General features: G+C 40.1%; 1 protein-coding gene across 3 annotated transcripts in view; it reads left to right on the forward strand.

Annotated features, from left to right (window-relative positions):
* Window positions 1-16,913, forward strand: part of Cttnbp2 (cortactin binding protein 2) — a 163,948-nt gene that overhangs the window by 65,517 nt on the left and 81,518 nt on the right. For all 3 annotated transcript variants that reach the window (XM_036182419.1, XM_036182420.1, XM_036182418.1), the window contains exon 3: window positions 10,242-10,463. Coding sequence is in view for 2 of the 3 variants with exons in the window: in XM_036182420.1 (XP_036038313.1) it covers window positions 10,242-10,463 (222 nt within the window). In the remaining variant the exon portion in view is untranslated. The remainder of the gene's footprint in view (window positions 1-10,241; window positions 10,464-16,913) is intronic.

Genomic DNA, 16,913 nt, shown 5'->3' on the forward strand with positions numbered 1-16,913 from the left:
CTATCCAGAAAATTATCCATTTCTTTTAGATTTTCCAGTTTTGTGGAGTAGAGGTTTTTGAAGTATGACCTGGTGATTCTCTGGATTTCCTCATTGTCTGTTGTCATGTCCCCCTTTTAATTTCTGATTTTGTTAATTTGGATGCTCTCTCTCTGTCTTTTGGTTAGTTTGGATAAGGGCTTGTCTATCTTGTTGATCTTCTCAAAGAACCATCTCTTTGTTTCATTAATCCTTTGTATTGTTCTCTTTATTTCTATTTTATTGATTTGAGCTCTCAATTTGATAATTTCCTGGTGTCTGTTCCTCCTGGGAGACTTTGCTTCTTCCTTTTCAAGAGCTTTCAGGTGTGCTGTCAAGTTACTAGCGTGAGATTTCTCCAGCTTCTTTATGTGGGCATTCAGTGCTGTGAATTTCCCTCTTAGCACTGCTTTCACAGTATCCCATAAGTTTGGGTATGTGGTGTATTCATTTTCATTGATCTCTAGGATGTCCTTAATTTCTTTCTTTATTTCTTCCTTAACCCATTGGTGATTCAGTTGAGCATTATTCAGTTTCCATGAGATTGTAGGATTTGTGTAGTTATTTCTGTTGTTGAAATCTAACTTTAAACCATGGTGGTCTGATAGAACACAGGAGGTTATTCCAATTGTTTTATATCTGTTGAGATTTGCTTTGTGGCCAAGTATGTGGTCGATTTTAGAGAAGGTTCCATGGGGTGCTGAGAAGAAGGTATATTCTTTTTTGTTTGGGTGGAATGTTCTGTAGATATCAATGAAGTCCATTTGAGCCATAACATCAGTTAAGTCCATTATGTCTCTGTTAAGTTTCAATTTGGCCAATCTGTCCAGAGGTGAAAGTTGGGTGTTGAAGTCTCCCACTATTAATGTGTGGGGTTTTATATGTGATTTAAGCTTTAGTAATGTTTCTTTTACATATGTGGGTGCCCTTGTGTTTGGGGCATAAATGTTTAGAATTGAAATTTCATGGCTTTAGGGAACATCCTAGATCCAATCCATGGCAGTGCACAAATAAAAAAAAAATCTGGACATTTTAAGTATCCCTTTTTTTCTTTCAGATTAGTTTACCTGATTGTTAGAGCAATGAAAAACAAAGGAAGTCTAGATACATTAACAATGTTGCCTACCAATCATAGCCATGGTTGTGATTTTACTTCATGCCTGTCGACTTCTCCACAAGCTTTTACAAAGCTTCATGTTCTAATGCTTCTTATTCATCATATGTAGTATGAATGCCTCTCATATCCTCCGGCATTTGAATGTTTGGTCCTCAGCTGGTCTCCCTGTTTGTGAAGGGTTAAGAGGTATGTGACTGGGATGGGCTCTAAGGTTTCTAAGTGTGCTCTCTCTCCTCCTGTTTGCTGTTTTTATGTGAATTTTTAGCTGCTGTCTGTGCCACCGAGCCTGGTCTTTGCTGTCATGCGTCTTCACTGTGACAGTGATGGACTTTTTTCCCTCTGCAACTGTAAGCCCCAAGTGAACTCTTTCTGATCTGAGTTGCCTTGGTCATGATGTTTTTAATCACAGCATTAGAAAATTAACTATACTAGACTTAAGAGCTCTTGTAAGAGACTAATCATGTAACTAATTACTCTTTGTCTTTATAATGACTCATTTTCTTGAAATGCATTTCATACTCAAGTAATTCTGAGGCATAATCCAAGAAATTACCTGTATATTAGCTATTCCTCCTAAGAAAAAGGCTTCCTCAACCCAATTCGAAACCCCTTTCTGCCTCAGTCTTGAGTACTGGGAGTCACAGTACATGCTGCAGCAGCACCCAGCTGTTGATCTCTCATTACTGGAAATAATGAACTATGGGCTGGGGGTGTAGCTCAGTTGGTAGAGTGCTTGCTTACCATTCAGGAAGCCCTGGGTTTGACCTCTAGTACTGTTAACCCTGCTGTGGTTGTATGTACCTGCCATCCCAGTACTTGGGAGTTGGAGGCAGGAGAAGTTCAAGATCATCCTCAGCTATGTAAAAAGTTCAAGAGCAGCTTCGGCTATGTCTCAAACAACACAGGCCTTAAAAATACTCTGTTATGTGATTCAGTGTCTTAAGAAAGTTAAACTTTGTATAAGAATGTAAGGTGGATAAGCATGTTTGTTCAAAAGTAGGTTAAATTGTTTTAAATGGCTTGGGCATATGTTCTGCTACAAATGCTTGTATGACTCTAAAGCCAAACTCTGAACTTTTTGAGATGTTTGGAAGCAGAGGCAGTGAGCAGGAAGCATCAGTAGGAGATACTTGGGGTGGGGGTGGAGAAGAAGCTGTCCCAAGTAGCTTAGGGGATAAGGGTGATTATGAATATGCAGTGTTAAAGGCTCATGGCAGAGAGTGACTGCAAAGATTCTATTGCAGAAAGGCTACACTAAGAGAGTACCCATTGCATTGGATCTGCTTTGGGAGTATGGAGAACAGTCATCCCTCAAAATGACTGTGACTCAGGGAACAGATGCTTCAGCCCCCTGTAGTGTTCCTGAAACTGTTTTTATCTGACACCAGACCAAAGTTAGATCAAAGGTTTGCATCCTTCCTGGGGCCCCCTGGCTCTGTCTTAGCCAAGTGGTAAACATGTCCTCACTTGCCACTGACTAGAATTAGCTCTATGTTGAAGATTCTGACTTTGACCCTGTTTCATGAGCTCTTTCCTCAGGAGGCTTTGGGTTACATAGTCTGTTTGCTTATGTCTGTTAAGTGCTACTTTTAGCCATCCAACAAGCATGCATTATGAATGTGTTGTTTTCCTTATTCTGGGTTAAGTGTGTTAGTTCAATAAATATAACCCATTTGAGAAGAGCTTCAAGGAAAGTGCTAGAGGAAACCATAGCCCAATGTGGTTTACAGTGGGTAGATTCGTTGTAGAAATTAGAGATTACAGGCTGTGATGACCAAAGCGGGTGAATCATGTGTGTGATTCAGCAAAATGAACCATGCCTTTCTGTGTTTGTGTTATAGACTTGAGCAACATTTGTCAATAATAGTTCACCAGAAGTTTGCCATTCCACGTTGGCCAATAGCATGCCAGATGTACACCAAGTTTGCTTCTTAGCTTGTTAGGCATTTGAGTAGTCAACAATACCTACCAACCCAGTAGTGAGGTCCCAAAGTTTCCAAATTACCAACCTTCCCAGGTATCTAGTTAGATCAACCCTGTTCTAACTATCTGGAAAAAACTCATCCATTTTTGATAGGCCATGTGGATATTGAAACATAATTTTATGTTTCTTTTATATATCCAGTGCAAAAAAGAAAGACATTTGTTATGGCCTAGAAAGAACTTGTATACTAAAGACTTCATCCCCAGCTAGTTGAACTATTTTGGAAGGTTCTGAGACTTCATTGGAGGCAGTAGGTCATGAGAGCAAGTCCTCCAGGGATTTATCTTTTCCTGGGTCATGGTTCCTTCCTCTTTTCTGTCTGCCAAAGATGATCTGCCTCTCCTATTCTCTTCCCACCATGATGTCCTGTCACAGCACAGGTACAGAATAAACAGAGCAGGTACCCTATGGCTGAAACTATGAACCCAAATCAACCTGCCCGCCATTAACTTGTTTATGTCAGGTTATTTTGTCATAGCACCAAAAATCAGACATAGCATTCTAGTTTTCAGTGTCTGAAGATGTTTTAGTCAATTGTAGAGTGGAAATTTGCTCTATGTCATTATAGGAGTGCATCAAGGGTTGCTGTCACATCCTTTCTCTGCCTCTTGGTAGCCTCAAGTGTAGCAGACTTTGCAGCACACTTTCTTCAGTTCCTGCTCATATTTAGTCTGTGACTTCCAACTCTTGCATCAAGGTGAACAACTACATTCTTAATCAGCTTGGACTCAAAGTGCCTTTTATATCAGAGAATTACCTACTTGCAGAAACACTGCTTATAACGATACGACCGGGATATAAGAAATGTTGAGTATATATAACACAAGAAGACACTTTTGTATGTTCTTAGAATGAAAGTTATTACCTGAAAACTGAACATACGAGCAGGAATTCAGGGGTTAGTTTAGAGAACACATGTTCTTGGATGTTCATTAATGGAAACCTGGTTCAGTAGTTCAATGTAATTGGCTCCCATAATCACACAGGACATGGCACTGTTAGGAGGTGTGTCTTTGTTGGAGTGGGTGTGGCCTGGTTGGAGGAAGTGTGTCACTGTGATGGTGGGCTTTGAGGTCTCCTTTGCTCAAGCTACTCCTAGAAGGACAGTCGACTTCCTGTTGCCTGCAAGATGTAAGACTCTTCAGTTCCCTCTCCAGCACTATGTATGCCTGCATGCCACCATGCTCCCCACCATGATTATAATGGACCGAGCCTCTGAAACTGTGAGACACCCCTGATAAGAGTTGCTGTGGATATGGTGTCTCTTCACAACAATAAAAATGCTGAGATACCTGGCATATCTATGATTTTAGGAACATGAAAAATATGATCAAGTTTGATGCCTAAGTGCGAATTCCTTACATAACAGATGAGTTTTCCTTGATTTCTCTCATTTTAAAATCAGTAGGTGTCAGGAATATGGATATATAACTATTTAGCAACATATCCAGCTGCCGATTCTATCATTAAAGGAATCTAATGTATGTTTCTTACACTTCTTTGTAAGGGTTAGTGTCTATGCATATTTATAAAGCAAAATAATTAATTTTTATTTTATGATTTTTTTTATCATTCTAAAATGTCACAATTAGGTCATTAAAGCTACCAAATCTTTACATTTTTATTTGATGCAAATTATTGTGCATCTTTATGGGAGACTTTTGTTGACTTAATGCCTATACATAGCATGTAACGTTCAAATCTGAGTAGTTGTTTATGCTTTCAAGTCTTACATATTTACCATTTCTTTGACCCAGAGAATCTTTGAACTTTTGTCTACTAGTTATTTTTGGATGCATAATTCCCACAAACTGTCCTTAGCCAGCAGGTGACTACAGAACTTGAGAAATGCTCTGCCCACCTCTCTCATTGGTATTCAGCTCTTATCTGCATCTCACTGCCCTGTGATTCCTAGCATTCAGTGACCACAGTTTTACTTCATTTCTGTTTTAGCTTCAGCATATGAGTGAGAATATGGAGCATTTCCCTGTCTCTCGCTCATTTTACTTCATGTAATGTTTTCCAGTTCAGCCACATTGCCACAAATGTCAAATTTTCATTTTTTTATGGCAGAATAATATATTTTGTATGCATATGTACATAGCACAATTTTTATTCCTGTTATTTATTTCAGAGACACCTTAATAGATTCCATATCTTGCTATAGTAGACAAATCTAACAATTTTGAGATAAAGCTAAATACAACAAAAACCCAAAATTATTTCACAGTAGCAAAAAAATTGCGTTAAATATTTTCAAACTATAAAAGCTATTGGGCAAAACTGGAAATGTATTCTCAATAAATATACTTTATATGATTAAAAATTAATTTTAGCTCAGTAATCAAAAGGTCACTCAGATTTAAATATATATTATGTGTTCAGAAATTACTTAAGCTACTATTATAAGTAAGTACAGTAATAAAAATTGATGTTCAGTAATAAAAAATAGTTTGTTAAAATGTAACTTGGGGGCCAGAATGATGCCTCAGTGGTAAAGATGCTTGCCAAGTAATCCTGAAGACATGGGTTCTGTTCCCTGAGATCCATATGGTAGAAAGAAAGACCCAGCTCCTACAACTTGTAACAACTTGTAACCTCGGCAGCTGCAGCACCCATGCCCCTCCCACCCAGGGCCATTAGATATTCTAGAAATGTGCATAATCTGAGCAGGAAATGCATAGTAAATATTAATTACAGGAGGGATGGACAAGATGCACATTTTCAGAAGAAAAATTTAAAATCTAGTTTTTAATTTTAAATTTTATTTGCTCTAAGAATATCAAGCAATGTAGTTGTTAAGAGATTAAACATGAAGTGTTTTTATTGCTTGGTTTTGGTCGTGAAAATTAAACCCAGGATCTCACACATACTAGGCAGGCATTGTGCTATGGAACTGAATATTAACCCTTAGAGTAAAACTTTTATCAAAGAATCATTGCTCTTCAGAGAACTGTGTTGTTGGTCTGACCTCATTTAGTTGCTTCTCCCCTGGTGTAAGATGCTGTTCTCACCCCTCATCAAAGGAACTTTTCTTCGCAGCAGATAGAGACCATTGAAAAAAGCAAAAACCCATCAATCTTGGGGAGAGAGCCAAGGGAGAGAAGAGAGAGAGGTTGACTTAAATTAATGAAAGAGAGAATATGACTTCACAAAAACAATTTAGCTGGTCTTGATGAAGCAGGACTGTAATTCCTGGATTCCTGTACTTGGGAGACCCAGAAGGATTACAAGTTCAAGGCTAGCTAGCTTGGATAATTTAATGAGAATTTTTTTTTTTTTTTTTTTTTTAGGGCTGAGGATATAGTTTTTGATAGAAGAGTACTTGCCTAGTGTGTTTAAGGGCCTGTGTAGATCTGGTGAGCCAGGTGGAGGTAGGGCTGAACTATCAGCTATTTTTGTGAAAGTAGAAAGTTGGCTACTGAGGTCATCTTAGAAACTATGACTGTTTACTTGAATAAAGATGAATGAATGTTTCACAGAGTCCAGGTGGACATGAGAGTATGGGAGTGAAACTGGTTCTCTTTGCCATGGCAGCATAGAGAAAACATGGACCGCTGTCAACAGAAGCTGGCTCTCAAATGCTGCATCATATGGATCACAGACAGAGCTGACTTCCTGCCTTACAGTCCCCACACTCAGAAGAGCCCCACATTTAGTGGAATGCCATGACATTGCCACCTTGAAATTTTTCATGGTCTTTGAACAAAATGTTCTACTTCGTGGTGAGTCCTGAAGTTAGATACTGTGTCTTAAATCATGGCATACATTGAGGACACTGTGTGGAAGGGTCCCACCAGTGGGAAAGGAGTCACCTTTAGAGTCACCAAGTCCTTTGGGAAGAAAGCTCAACACAGTTTCCATGCTCAGGTGGTCAGGAACCAGTTGGGGTATCCATAGTTCCCTCATCTCCCTGGACACCCAACCTTTTGCTCTCCACTCAGAGAGGGCAAAAAGGGGAGGGGACAACTTGGATGAAAAGGAGAGAGACTGTCATAGTACCTCCTTCTCATATAATAGCTCCCGGCTTGCTGTGTGACATAAAAATGACTATAAGACTCCCATTAAATAATAGCAATTAGGAAAACCACAGGGTTACTCAGGTTTATCCAGGGGTGATGCATCATATAAATAGTAAGGGGGAAAGTGAAGTGCAAAATGGCTTTGATTGTGAACTTGCATCTCTGAAGTGATACTTAACCCGTGCACTGATTAGTTAATTGACTTTGAAGAACCTAGTAGCATGAAATGCTTTTAACTCCCAAACCTTGTTATTTTTTAAATTTAAAATTATTTTCTGAAAGCTACTGAAAGGCAATTTAAGGAAACTGAACCTTTTATGCTTTTTTACTTTTTAATCTAATTTGATAATAGAAAAAAATGTTAGATTTCCCCAGGTCAAGGCACTTGTATTTATCTGGGTTTGGCTTGCTGACCGTCACCAAAAAATGGAAAATCTTAGTTCTGTGCAGCTGTGCTAAAGTAGGGAACTATATGCAGTACTTCTTGAGGAAACATTTGAAATTTGAGCAAATTAGTCTTGATTTATTGTAATTTTTTTTCAGTGTCAGTAAATGTTTTTAGTAGCTATTTCAGAATGACCTGAATCAGGGAAAATGGGTAGTTTTTGATATATTTCTACTGCTATTTTCCATTTCATGCAAAGACCATCATAGACTATTTATAGAAAACTGCATTTGGTGTTCATTACATAAGTGTGAAATTAATTTTGTCACTGATGGGCTGACATTTGGAGTAAAATGAGGTTGCATTCTTTCCTGGGATTCCGTGAACTATATATGTTAATGCCCTCCAACAATAAGGATATAATTTTATTTTCCCAATTTTTCTGTAGGCATTTAGAGTTGGATAAATTTTTACAAAGAATGAATATATTTTCTTATATAAAGAATGTAGCTGATTTTTTTCTGTGTCCCAGCCTGCCAGTGGTCAGGACAAATCTCTTACCCTCCAGTCCTGCAGATGCTTAGACCCAAGCAAACACACAGAGACTTATATTACTTATAAACTGTATGGCCATGGCAGGCTTCTTGCTATCTAATTCTTGTATCTTAAGTTAATCCATTTCTATAAATCTATACCTTTCCACATGGCTCGTGGCTTACCAGTATCTTACATCATGCTTCTCATCACGGTGGCTGGCAGTGGCCCCCTGCCTCAGCCTTCTACTTCCCAGAATTCTCCTCTCTCCTTGTCCCACCTATACTTCCTGCCTGGCTACTGGCCAATCAGCACTTTATCAATTAATCATCCAGAGCAAAAGAATCTTACAGATTCTTTCGTTTGTTCATCAAATATCCTTACAATGCTTTTCTGGCTAGGAAAAGAAAAACAGCTAATTTATTTGTGGCTGTAACTTAGCTTGATTACCATTTGAAGTATAAATTCTATCAATATAATTTTTCTGAAGTTTCTTTATTATCAAAACTTATTTTACTTTGTCTAAAAATTGTTTTAATTGTAGAAATCTGTGGGAGACAGTGTAATAATTTGATATATGAATATAGTTGGCAATGATCATGAATTTTACTTTATTTTTTTGTAAAAACTTTCTAAGCATTTTATTTGTCTATCTATCTATATCTTTCTATGTATTTAATGTATGGGTGTTTTGCCTGCCTATATCTCTGTACACCACATTTGCCTGGTGCCTAAGGAGGCCTGAAGAGGGCATTTGATTGATCCCCAGGAACTCAACTTAGAGATGGCTGTGAGCTGCCCTGTGCATGCTGGGACTCAAACTTGGGTCTTCTGGAAGAACAACCAGTGCTCTTAAACACTGAGTCATCTCTCCAGCCCCATGGATTTTATGTTAATCTGAGAAAGACTATACCTATAATTAAGATCATTGAAGGAGTAAAGTATTATGGGAATGTTTTATTTGTATCATTTTTAGTGTAAAAGACATCATAGTCACTCTATCACTCTCCCTCACCCTTGTCTCTTCTCTTTCCCCATTCCCCCTTACTCTTGTGTGTGTGCATGTGTGTGTGTGTGTGTGTGTGTGTGTGTGTGTGTGTGTGTGTGTGTGTGCATATGCAGAGGCTAGAGGAGGAGACTGAATGCCCTGTTTTATTGCTCTACACATTATTCCCATATTCCCATCGTCTGCCTGAACTTGGGGCTTGCCTTCTGGCTAGGTTGTCTGGGAAAAAAAAAAAAAAAGACCCAGAGATCCAGGTGTCTCAGCCAGTCACAGTGGGTGGGGTCATGGTTTGTGTGCTGCACCCATGGCTCAGACTGTGGGTGTTAAGGACTGAGCTCAAGTCCTCTTGCCTGTGTAACAGGCACTGTTCCCCCACTGAGCAGTCTTCCAGCCACGGAAAACATCAGTGGTTAGCCTTTCCTAACAACGACAAAATATCTGAGACAATCATTTTAAGAAACGAGGCGTGTTGTGGACCATAGTTTTAGAGGTGTCCACCCATGGTCACGGCATAATGGCACATCAAGGTGGGAATCTGTTATACAAGAGACTTGGTTGCCTCTGGAGGTCAGCCAGTGAAGTGAAAAGTGGAGGAAGAGTCTTGGCCCTGATAACACCCTCAAGCACATATCTGCAGCAGTCTGATTCTCTTCTATTGTCTAAGGCAGTGGTTCTCAACCTTCCTAATGCTGTGACCCTTCAGTGTAGTTCATGTTTGGTGACCCCCAACCATAAAATTATGTTTGTTGCTACTTCATAACTGCGATTTTGTTACTGTTATGAATGTAATGTAAATATCTGTCTTTGGATGGTCTTAGGCGACCCCATGAAAGGGTCATTGGACCCCAGAGGGGTGGTGATCCACAGGTTGAGAACCACTGTTTTAAAAATCCTATCTCCCAGTACCATCAAACCCTAGGCCCCCAAGCTTTCCACCTGTGAGTCTTTGGAGGCACTTAAGATCTAAATTACAGTGTGAAGAAACTTTGGGGACAGATCAAATGGCTTGCCAGGCTTGTCAGGCTTGGGGTCCTTCCGGCTTTGGGCTCACACCTGACAACACTGTCACCCTTTATAGCATCTCTGAGTACCATTTGGAAACGACATCTCCAAACCTCTGGATAAATGCCTTTCTATTATTTTAATTTATTCCTTTAATGCATTCTCCGTTGTAGGCTCGCAGGAAGGAGGTGTTTATCCAGGAACGGTATGGGAGATTTAATCTCAACGACCCCTTCCTGGCTCTCCAGAGAGACTATGAAGCAGGTGCTGGTGACAAAGAGAAGCCGGTATGCACCAACCCACTCTCCATTCTTGAAGCTGTCATGGCCCACTGCCGAAAAATGCAAGAAAGGATGTCCACACAGCTGGCTGCCGCCGAGAGCAGGCAAAAAAAGGTACTGAGACATTTGCTTGTTTTTCCTGTAGCACAGAGGAACAACAAAACCATCTCAGGTGGTGGCTGGTGGCTGAATATTACATTTTTTTTAGGAAGGGTGAGGGTAAGTTCTAAGAAGTACAAAATGTAACTAAAAATAACTAAATCATAAAAGTATGATGAATACATTCATGGGTTGTTTAATACTTTCTTTAAAATAGGGATTTGGAGACAATGAGCCTCATGTCCCTCGTGCAGTAAAATGCACTTGGCCGCACAGTGGCTCCATTCTGTAGTTCAGCCAGGACCCTCCAGTCATACACAAGCAACCCCAACTCATGTTATGGAGAATCTATTCTTTGCAGGCAGGCGTGGTGGGTCCTACCTACAGTCCCAGGTGCTTGGAAAGCTGAGGCAGGAGAATAGAAAGATGAGACAATCCTGAGTAATACACGAGATTCTGTAATCTAAAACAAAGTCAACATTTACAAATAGAAGTTTCTGGTTATTTCATTGTCTGTTATTTCCTAACAAAACTGAAAATCGCTGAAGAGAATAGAGTGCCAGTTTGCATGGTTGTCACCAACGGCCTCTTAAAGCCAGGCTGGTGGCAGTCTCACCTCTGGGGTTTGATGGCTGCAGAGCCCTAGCTGGTGCTGGAACATGTCCTCACTTCAACCAGTCTTCTCCTCTCCCCCAGCACGCTCACTCTCCTTACACACACACACACACACACACACACACACACACACACACACACACACACACACCGTGGTCAGCCATAAAGAAATAGTTTGTATTTTGTCCCAACACACAGCTCAAACCATTGAGTAGCTCTACCCTTTCTGAGTAGATTCCGGAAGTCAGAGATTCTGCTGCTCTCTGCTATAATTGGAATTAAAATGGACAGTTTCTTCTCCCTGCCACCATTAAAGCCTAAAGCAGTGTTTCCTCCACCTGTCTTTTTCCAAGAATTCTTTACTTCCCACATTTCACACCTGGTAGACAATAGCCTGAATGCGCCTTACTCTAAATATTTATGACATTATCATTTAAGCTGTGTGTTTTTGCTGTAATTCTATCCTTCATTAACATATGAACTCCGACATTGGCCTATAGACCCCGAATAAAAGCAGATTTTTTTTAGTCAGTATGTTACATGGCAGAAAAGGAAAGCACCTGGCAAAAAGGAGTAAAGGCGAGCCGAGTGCTGCATGATAGGAAGCCAGCCCCCTTTCCTCTGGACTTCACAGGCCTTCTACCAATCCCTCAAATACCACTGAGGTCCCTGGAGGGTTTCAAAACTCTCCACAAACCGCACAAGCAGAAGCCAATGCATTGTAGCTGATGTCACCAAAAGTCATCTATATTTCTTGGAGAGGATACATTTCAATTATGTTCTTAACATGTCCAATGAGCTGGATAATAATAAATGATTTCTGCTGGATTTTATGCTGCAGTATCAAAACTTGAGAAAAATATTTCCTCTTCGTTTATTATATGAAATGTGTAGTTTTCAAAATTCTACTTACATTCTGGATTTTAGCATTTCGCTTTTTGGAGAAAATAAAGGACCCATTTGTAGTTGAATCAAAGATTTTATTATCTAGCTGACTTTTTTTTTTTTTTTTTTAATCAGTGTACATCCTGTTTGTTTCTGAATGACTGGGTCATTTCCAACCTGGCTGGGAGTGAAAGGAAATGGTTCTGTCCTATGGGCCCAGAGAGGCTCATATAAAATGAGCCAGTGGGCCTGCCTCCTCTGTATAAGGGGATACAGGAGTCCTTTTATGGTCAGATTCGTTGGCTGTGAAGTCTCAGCAAAGGGCACTTGTGTGGACATTGCTGCTTTTTGTGTTTAAAGAATATTCTGTTCCAGCAGATTGCAATGTGTGAAAAAGACTTATATTTTGTAATCTACCCTGCAAGTTATAAAGAATATATCGATAAAACCGGAAACTCCAAAGTCACCTTTTTTTTGTAACAAGAAAATTATCTGTCACCTTTGGTATGGAAAGTAAATATTTTAACCAAATGCTTTCCACTCCCTCTCTATAAAGTAAACTCTCGTTTGGGACATCCATTATTCTCATTAAATCTCTCTTAGCTTTGCTGTCGCTGGGGAAGTCTGGGAAGGCAAAGGCCTCACACTCTGTGATCCCGGTGTTTATTATCTGACACTGGCACATTTCTTTGGTAATCCTGAGACATGTGGCCGGTGTGCTGCTGTGGCGGGGCCTGCAAGGCCCGGAGGAGGCTCTGTGCTCACGCATGTGCTGGCTCCTGCTGGGATTACTAATAGGAGAGGTAGCTGTTTGGTAATCTGTGTGCCAGAGAAACTTGGGCAGGAGTCAATCTGGCAAATAGGCTGAGCCTTTCAAACCACTAGAATAAGCTAATGAGTAGCCAGCATGGGGAACGGTGCCTGGAGTAATCTGCTCCCTGTCCTGTGCCAGGAACACAGGGTGAAATGAAATTGGGGGTCTGATTATTTTTTTATCTTGTTCCTCATCTTTTGATAGAGCTTTCATTCTAATGTATTTGGACATTTGGGAAGAAAATAAATTATGTATTTTCAAATATATTATTTATACTTTAAAAGTATGACCTCTATCCCTGGAATAAAAAGTTTGAGTAAAACCTTTAAAAATAGGCCAAAATCGTATCTTAAGAAATTCAGAGAAGTGATATTTGGGCCAATGAAAATGTAGTTCTTTATTCGATAGAGTTTCTTTAAGGCAGCAGCTGTGCACAATTGGGTCAGTTTTGTCTCATTAAGTGTGTGTAGCAGAAGCCTTAGTGTTAAGCACATGACACCAGTAGGCCTTGATTTAGGCAGAAAGGGTAATTGTATATACTGACTGGGGTACAGAATTGTTAGTCATTTCGCAGCATGGTTCAGTATGGTTGGGAAACTAGGGGATGTGCTCTAACTAGCCGGTATCATGGACAGATGTTCTCTGCAGAGCTAGTTGGCAGCAGTTGACTCTTGCTGAGAAGCTGGACACTAGGGGTTGCTCTTCTGCCCTACTGATGCTGAAGAGCCCTGGGTATTCATTGTATAAGGTTCTGCGTGTGCCTCCCTGGCCCTGATTCTTCAGTTCACTTACTTCCTCTTAGAAGCCCACGACAAGTACATGGGAGGGTCAAACGTAGGCCACATACCCTCTCCTCGGCCTCATGGAAGATCAGAAAAGTGATTGGTAGACATACTCGGACCCTGTAGAGCAGAGGATTTTCTATAGGAAGTGATTTCTAATTCTAGACAAGTAACAAGTAGGGCCCTCCACCCCAAACCAAATTATTCTGTTTACTTTCTTTTGTGTGCCCTTTCTTCCTGGTTTGCATAATTGCACTTTATTCTGCCATTTGTATTCAGTGCTGTTTCATTGTGAAAAGGCTAGCTTATCACACATATAACTGTCTTTTAAATTGCTTTCTAGATGTTTTTCCATTACTAACATAGAGGACAGCCATCCATAACAACATTTTTAGGAAGAGTATTTACCACACTTTGCACATGAAGGATAATTGTAGCTCATTCCAGGGTCTTTTTGTATAGTGTCTTACTCCATTTTAAAATAGACTCTGATGTCCCAGGAACATTGCAAGGCAGCTGTGAAGGAGACCTAGAAGACTTAGATCTGTGGGTTTGAGCTGAGATTTTTACATGAGCTGTTTTTGCCTCATCCATGAAAGCAGCAAAACCCTGGCTTCCAGGACTTGATTTCTTTCTCGTGAAAGGTTTACAGGGAAGGGGTTGCTGAACAACTCCACACTGGCTTGATGAGATAGAAGAAGGAAAACAGCAACCCTTTAACATACATAGTTACATATTTATGAGACCTGAGCAGATAGGCCGGGTGATAAGGCAAAGAATACTAGGGTACAATAAAGGTTGGAAGATTGAGAAAGCAGTAAGGCAAAACACGTAGTCTGCTTTCTCACTTTATAAATGGACTCAATTATTTTCCCCTGTGTTCTCTGCTGTGAATTAGAGATAATTGCCTTTACGTGGCCGTTGGGCTCACGCCTACAGAGTTTCCCTTCCTGCTGTGAATGCACGGGCTTGGTGCCTCTTCATTCACGGCTCCAGTCTGGGTGCTATTCCTGGAGTCACCACCAGCTTTCTCCCTGAGTCCTTCAGACTCCTCCACACACAGCACTGCTGCATGCTAAAGAGCCTGGAGATGCTGCTCTGTGGAGCTCCCCGGCCCCCACCTGAGAGCAGGGTACACATTGGACAGCCGTGGGACTAAGGACGCTTGGTTACTTGCTAGTTTAATATATAGTCCCAATATCTGAATCATACAGATTTTCATTAGATCTGATAATAAAATAAATTGAGTTCAGAAGTTTTTGTTTTCTTGAAAGTAGCTAGTCTCTGGGCACCATAGACAGTTAAGTGGATTGTTTTCTGTTTGCATTGAAGTGTGGGGACATCACTAATATTCAGACCATTCACATTTAAGCCAATACAAATTTAACACTGAAATACATTTAAATGAGGTTATTTTATTGCTGAGACAAAAAAAAATTAGTATAGGGCAGAACATGGTGTCCCTGGAGAGGATGAAAAGATAAGGTTTCAGGAGTGTGTGATAGAATCCAAATGGCTTAAAGGACTTTTCTGAGATATGATATGTCAAGATGGCATTTATTTAGAATATGTTGTGTCCTAGATCATTAGCTCATTTGATCTTTAGCATATATATTCGTCAGGGTTCTCTAGAGGAACACACATACATACTCATTCTCTCTTCTCTCTCTCTCTCTCTCTCTCTCTCTCTCTCTCTCTCTCTCTCTCTCTCTCACACACACACACACACACACACACACACACACACACACACACAAATTTATTAGAGTGGCTTGCAGTCTGTCAATCAGTTCAACAATAGCTGTCTACCAACAGAAGGTCCAAGATCCAGTAGCTGTTAGTCCATGAGGCTGGATGTCTCAGATGGTCTTCAGCATGTGCCAGAATCCCAAAGAAATAGACTCTAATGGCAATAAAGGGATGGACTTGCCAGGGACAGTGAGAGAGCAAACAGAAAGAGAGAACAAGCTCCATCTTCTGTGTCCATTATATAGGCTGCCAGCAGCTTATACCCAGATTAAAGGTAGATCTGCCCACCTCAAAAGATCCAGATTAAAAATGGGTCTTCCTACTTCCAATGATTTTTTTTGTTTGTTTTGTTTTTCAAGACAGGGTTTCTCTGTGTAGCTTTGTACTTTCCTGGAACTTGCTTTGTAGACCAGATTGGCCTCCAACTCACAGAGATCTGCCTGTCTCTGCCTCCTGAGTACTGGGATTAAAGGCGTGAACCACCACTGCCTGGCCTACTTCCAATGATTTAATCGAGGAAAAAAATTCCTTACAGGCATACCCAGCTGCTTGGGTTTTAGTTAATTAAGGATATGATCAAGTTGACAACTGAGAATAGCCATCACAGCATATTATGAAGTCATGATATTATCACTTAACATTAGACATAATCAAAGTGACACCACAGAGCATCCAAAGAACTCAGCCTACTGGCTTAGATACTGGCAGTCTCTGCTTCCAGGGCATGCCATTCCATCACCTCTATGCTATGTTCTATCCTGAGGCCTCACAGACATCTAGGGATCTCCTGCTCTCAAAAATATGCATATTCTCTGTTTTGTGACCTAGTCTTTGGTACTAGAAAAAGCAGAAACCCTTCATAAGTCAGTGTTTCTCTTTGTTTGATTAGTCTGTCTTTTCTTAAGGTTTAAGATTGAAAACCAAAGTGTTTTTGGTTGTTGTTTTTTTTTTAATTTTCATGCTGGGAATTGAACCCAAGTCCTCAACATGAATGCTAAGTTCTGGAACCCCCAAATTGAGTACCTCTAGTGCCGCCTGGATAGGGTGTGGCCCCATAGAGGGGCTGTACAAAGGCCAGTCCCAGCTAGTGCTAGGGGCTTTTTCTGGTAGGAGTTTGATGTCTTCCTGCCTATGTTCTTCATTCCTCTCTGGAGCCCTCAAATCATCATAATTTTTTCAAGGATTTATTATTAATTTTTTGTAGAAGAGCTATCTCAATCATCATTACTTCTCCATTATTGGTAGTAAAACTTCCTGTGACACATTTTGTGATCATCAAAATATACCTTATCCAATTTACTTCTTTAGAAATATCAATATGTTTAATGTGGTCAGTTCTCTAACTTGTAGTCTAATTAAAAAGGAAAATATGCAGTCACACAGTCTTAAAAAACACAACTAGCTATTATATTATGAATTGAAAACATTTTAAACAACCAGCACTACGCTCAGTGCTTACCTGTGTAGAAGAGTAAAATTAGTGATTTAATTTTCCTGATTTTGTTTTCAGTTCTAGTTCATTCTATAAAAATAGAAGGACTGATGGATGGCTAAATAAATAAAGGTTGTTTTATGGACAGAGAAAAAGTAGAGAGAGCGGAAGCTGATTGGCTGCTCCAA

Source organism: Onychomys torridus, chromosome 3, assembly GCF_903995425.1.
Source record: "Onychomys torridus chromosome 3, mOncTor1.1, whole genome shotgun sequence".
NCBI classification, from domain to species: Eukaryota; Metazoa; Chordata; class Mammalia; order Rodentia; family Cricetidae; genus Onychomys; species Onychomys torridus.